General features: G+C 40.7%; 1 protein-coding gene across 1 annotated transcript; it reads left to right on the forward strand.

The window, feature by feature from the left end:
* The first annotated feature begins 2,825 nt into the window (after window positions 1-2,825).
* LOC145205113 (uncharacterized) lies at window positions 2,826-4,514 on the forward strand. The gene is made up of 2 exons (XM_080077763.1): window positions 2,826-2,917; window positions 3,083-4,514. The coding sequence occupies exon 2, from the start codon at window positions 3,154-3,156 to the stop codon at window positions 3,961-3,963; it is 810 nt and encodes a 269-aa protein (XP_079933889.1). The 5' UTR covers window positions 2,826-2,917; window positions 3,083-3,153; the 3' UTR covers window positions 3,964-4,514.

Consider the following 4,514-nt stretch of genomic DNA (forward strand, 5'->3'; position numbering starts at 1 on the left):
CTCGTTTTATGCGGCGGATTCAAGCATTGTGTGATTCTATTTTGTGGACCTCAAAAAGACACATCGCTATAACGTGAACCAGAATTGCTTAGGCTTGGGTCGATTACGCCAACAGAGGATCGTTAAAAATCTAAAAATGATTGATTTATATTTTTGCCAAACCGGGTGTTGGGATCCATTCGTTTCTGCTTGCAGAAATAATCATCTTGGTTACGTTGTTGGTTGAAGTCAGGGAGCCAATAGAAATTAATTTTAACAAATTTAAGTATATCTGTTGTAGCCATAGAGTAATGATCCATGATTTATAATTGGCCCAAGATAGACCATGAATTCGCTTCCAGGCAAAAAAATCCCAACCTTCTTTCGTTTAGAATTCCCAAGCTTTTCTTAGGACAACCACAACCAGAAGCTTCAACTGTTCAATGCAAAAAGTCAAAAAACGCCCACCGCCTAAATGGTGGTATGGCGGGTAGGCTATTACAACAGGTAGAGTCCTAAAAACCAGGGAATGCTTCCTTCGGTAAAAAAGCGAATATTTCGCGGGACACTTGGAAATCTCTCACGGCACACAGTTTGGGAATCACTGTACTAACACCATAACGCAAATGACAACCAAAAGTCGATTGGTTATATCTCCAAAAATGCTCAAGGTTAGGGCTATTAGGGTCGGGGTAAGGTATTAGCATTTAAAATTCAATAAAACTAATCCAAAAAATTAGTTACTAATGCATTTTAAAAACTTATTTCCCAACCCAACCCATTTATAGCCGCAAAATAAACAATTCAGCTCTTTATCTTTACGCCCCCTAATCTCCCGAGGTTGTCATTTGCGTTATGGTGTTAGTAGCTCTACCATTACAACAGATACCACGTTCAAAGCCAAAATAAATGTATCCACATGTGTAGCGTCGTACCTTCAGTGCAGAGCCTGGATAAACTGCCAGGGTGAGCAGGTTTTTTTTAAGGTTTGGTTTGGGTGACCGCTAAGTAGTTTTAAGAGACCGCAAGTGTTTCATTTAAATACGAAAACATAGCCATATTTGCTTTTTCCCTAATTTTGGGAAACCGCTGGAGAAATTTGGACCGTTTCGGTCCCCCAAAACACCTTAAAAAAAACACTGAGGGTGAGCAACCGATTTTCGTTGGATCAAGGTTGAATGACGCGCACACTAAACGCGGTTTTCTGCAAAGAAACGCCACAAGTAAAAAATCGGAACGATTAACAGCGACAACATACGTGTGACAAACAAATGTACAGTAAGAAGCAACATACCAAACTCTGATCTGTCCAAGCTTTTCGACCACATATGCAATCACTTGTCGACTATAAACACGGCGTTCAATGCAGCCGAGTTACTTCGTCGCACAGACACACGAGTTAATGCACTGTAATAGTTGAGGCATAATTATGCATTCAAGTAAAGCAGTGGTTCTCAAACTGTGGTACGCGTACCACTGGTGGTATGGCGGAACTTTTCAGGTGGTACGCGAGTAGCTTTCCGTAATACCTAAACCTTGTGTTCGCGGACACCAAAGGGGTCGTTCAGGGGGTTCATGGAGGCAAATATGTTTAGTATCAAAGACCTGCGATAAATTCGAGGCCAGAAACCTACACAATTTATAAAAGGGGTCCGTGACTACAAAATGGCTGGAAGCCACTGGTTTAGGTGGTATGCGCAGCGATAGAAAAAGTTGTCAGGTGGTACGCGCTCCGTACAAGTTTGAGAATCATTGAAGTCAAGCATAAACAACGCCGCTATTAGGCACACCAACTTACCGGTTTGCAACAGTATAATGCACAACACAACGTATGCAGGTCCAACTTGTATTCGCTATATTTCAAGACAACATGTCGTCAACAACTGGTACTGTAACGAGTAAATCGTAATAACACAAAATGCCCACCAGTAACTCAAATCTTTACACAGCTCAAATATATTCGTCGACAGTTTTCATATTATCAGTAAACTTCCTTATTTAAACAAAAAAAAACACTTATCATCTAGTCATGTATTACGTGATCACTTTGATGCGGTCAGCACAGAGCAGACACTAATAAACGCAAACCATACGCACAAGGTAATTGCTCCACAATGGATTTGACGTCACAACGTCATTGTTTTGCGTTGATAACAATGTCAGGACGATATTCCCGGCACCCGTGCATAACAGCTTAGCGCAGTGGTTCTTAACCGGTGGGAAATTTAATGTTTTCAGAGGGAAATTGTCTGAGTCAGAAGTCACCAAACTGAGCAGGAACTTGGCCGAATGGTCTGGCGCGCCTGACCCATATACAGACATAAAAAAAAAATCTTGATCGGGATTCGTCCCCGGGAGTGTCCTGGGTTCGAACCCCGTGAAAAAAAAGAAGTCACCAAACTCGGACCCGTCGGTTGAAATTAACCGTTGAAAGTTAGTTTAATACAATATTTTCCGCAACAACATGTAAGATTAACTTCACCTAGTTTTACAAGGCGCATAAAAATTCAAAAATCGTTTGTTACGTCACAGACATTACTAAAAGTATCAATGACTTTGTTATTGTTCGTGAATAAATATTTGATCTGTTGATTGTGATGCAATAAATGACTAATGCAAGCACATGAGATTTTTCAAAAATCCACACGATTTTAATTTCTCACGAAATCACTATTCAAACTAAATAAGATTGCAGTATACCTTTAAGCTCCCGACCAAATCGCTTCACAAAATCATTTCGATGAAAGAATTTTTTTTTTAAAGGTTTGTTTTGTCATGTTTAACCTAATGACGTATTTTTCAACGTAATATCGTCGTTATTGCTACTTTTCGCTTTTCAGATGAGGTTGTGGAACTTGTAAGACTGATTCTAGAAATGTATGGTTCTGGTTCGGTCTGAAGCCAGAAAAAGATTCCTCCAGTGAGAAAAATCTAGCGGGTATGGTTTTTTATTTATTTTAGGAACGCTAGACACTTTTGTTAGCATCACATTGTTTTACAAGCTTTTGACTACTTGTTGACAATAAAAATTTCTAACATTAAGACAGATTGGTATAGCTCTTAAACAATGTCTGTAAATTAACTACGTATGTTTTATGCGCAGGTGGACTGCTTGTTGACCCTTCATACAGGTGTTGGGTAATCACTCACCCCACCGACTCACAGTATGTTGTGATGCCCTCAAAAAATGTTATACTATACCAAACCGGGCGCCCGGTTCGTCAACCGTCAATGTACTTGAATATCTTCATCAAAGCCCTGGCAAATGTGACAGTTTGTGGGGTTCTGGGCTCTGAAAAAGGGCAAGCATCAAACCAAGTACAAGATGCGAGCAAGGTTGAAAAAGTGAAAAGGAAATCGACAGTTAACGATGATGTCAAGGTGTTGAAAAAATATCCGCTAAAAAGAGGGGTAATGAAGGTTTTAGTTTCAGAGGTCGACAGTCCACCTGAAAAGAGGTCGACAGTCCACCTGAGGAGAGTAAGGTCCATGCCACAATCGATGAAAAAAAAACAGGTTGACTGTCCACTTGAGGAAGAAGAAAAACAGGTCGTCTGTCCACCTGAGGAAGAAGAAAAACAGGTCGACTGTCCACCCGAAGAAGAAGAAAAACAGGTCGACTGTCCCCCTGAGGAAGGAGAAAAACAGGTGGACTGTCCAGCCGAGGAAGAAGAAAAACAGGTCGACTGTCCACCAGAGGAAGAAGAAAAACAGGTCAACTGTCCACCCGAGGAAGTAGAAAAACAGGTCGACTGTCCACCCGAAGAAGAAGAAAAACAGGTCGACTGTCCCCATGAGGAAGAAGAAAAACAGGTCGACTGTCCACCTGAGGAAGAAGAAAAACAGGTCGAGGAAGAAGAAAAACAGGTCGACTGTCCACCTGAGGAAACTGAGGTCCATAAAATTGCAACCCATGACACCAGCAAAGCAAAGAAAAAGAGAAAAAATAAGCGACGTTGTTGTAAGTGTTGTTGTATACAATGAAAGCATTTGCCAACATGCACACCCATCAGCAGCAGCACAAACAGTTTTGATTACCTTTGTTTTAATCCAGTAAAACCGCAGATGGCAGCACGGCCGTACGGCATTGACTAGAGCAGTGGTTCTCAACCGCCGGTCCGCGTCAACGTTCCGGCCGGTCCGCCAATTATATTACAATTTTATATCTCAATTGCAAAATGCAAGATGTTGAAGGCAGAAAAATCGTGTGAAGTCAACGCTCTACTTCGCCTTGCAAAAAACTTCATTAGAAACGCGTTTAACACGTATGATATCAAACAGACAGCAGCAAACTTCTCATTAAACTGAATTTTTCGTACTGCTTTGATCTGCATATTTTTGTCGTGATTACATTTTGGGTTGATTTTGAAAGTTCATCGGTCCGCGAAATTATTTTTGAAAGTTTACCGGTCCGCAAACTTAAAAGGTTGAGAACCACTGGACTAGAGTTTGCTTTCATTTGTTTTTATATTTTTGATACCTTTCTATCGTTTTATGTGTCATTTTCTGGTCTACGCGTATTAAACTATATTTTT

Source organism: Phallusia mammillata, chromosome 8, assembly GCF_965637545.1.
Source record: "Phallusia mammillata chromosome 8, kaPhaMamm4.hap1.1, whole genome shotgun sequence".
In the NCBI taxonomy this organism is placed as follows: domain Eukaryota; kingdom Metazoa; phylum Chordata; class Ascidiacea; order Phlebobranchia; family Ascidiidae; genus Phallusia; species Phallusia mammillata.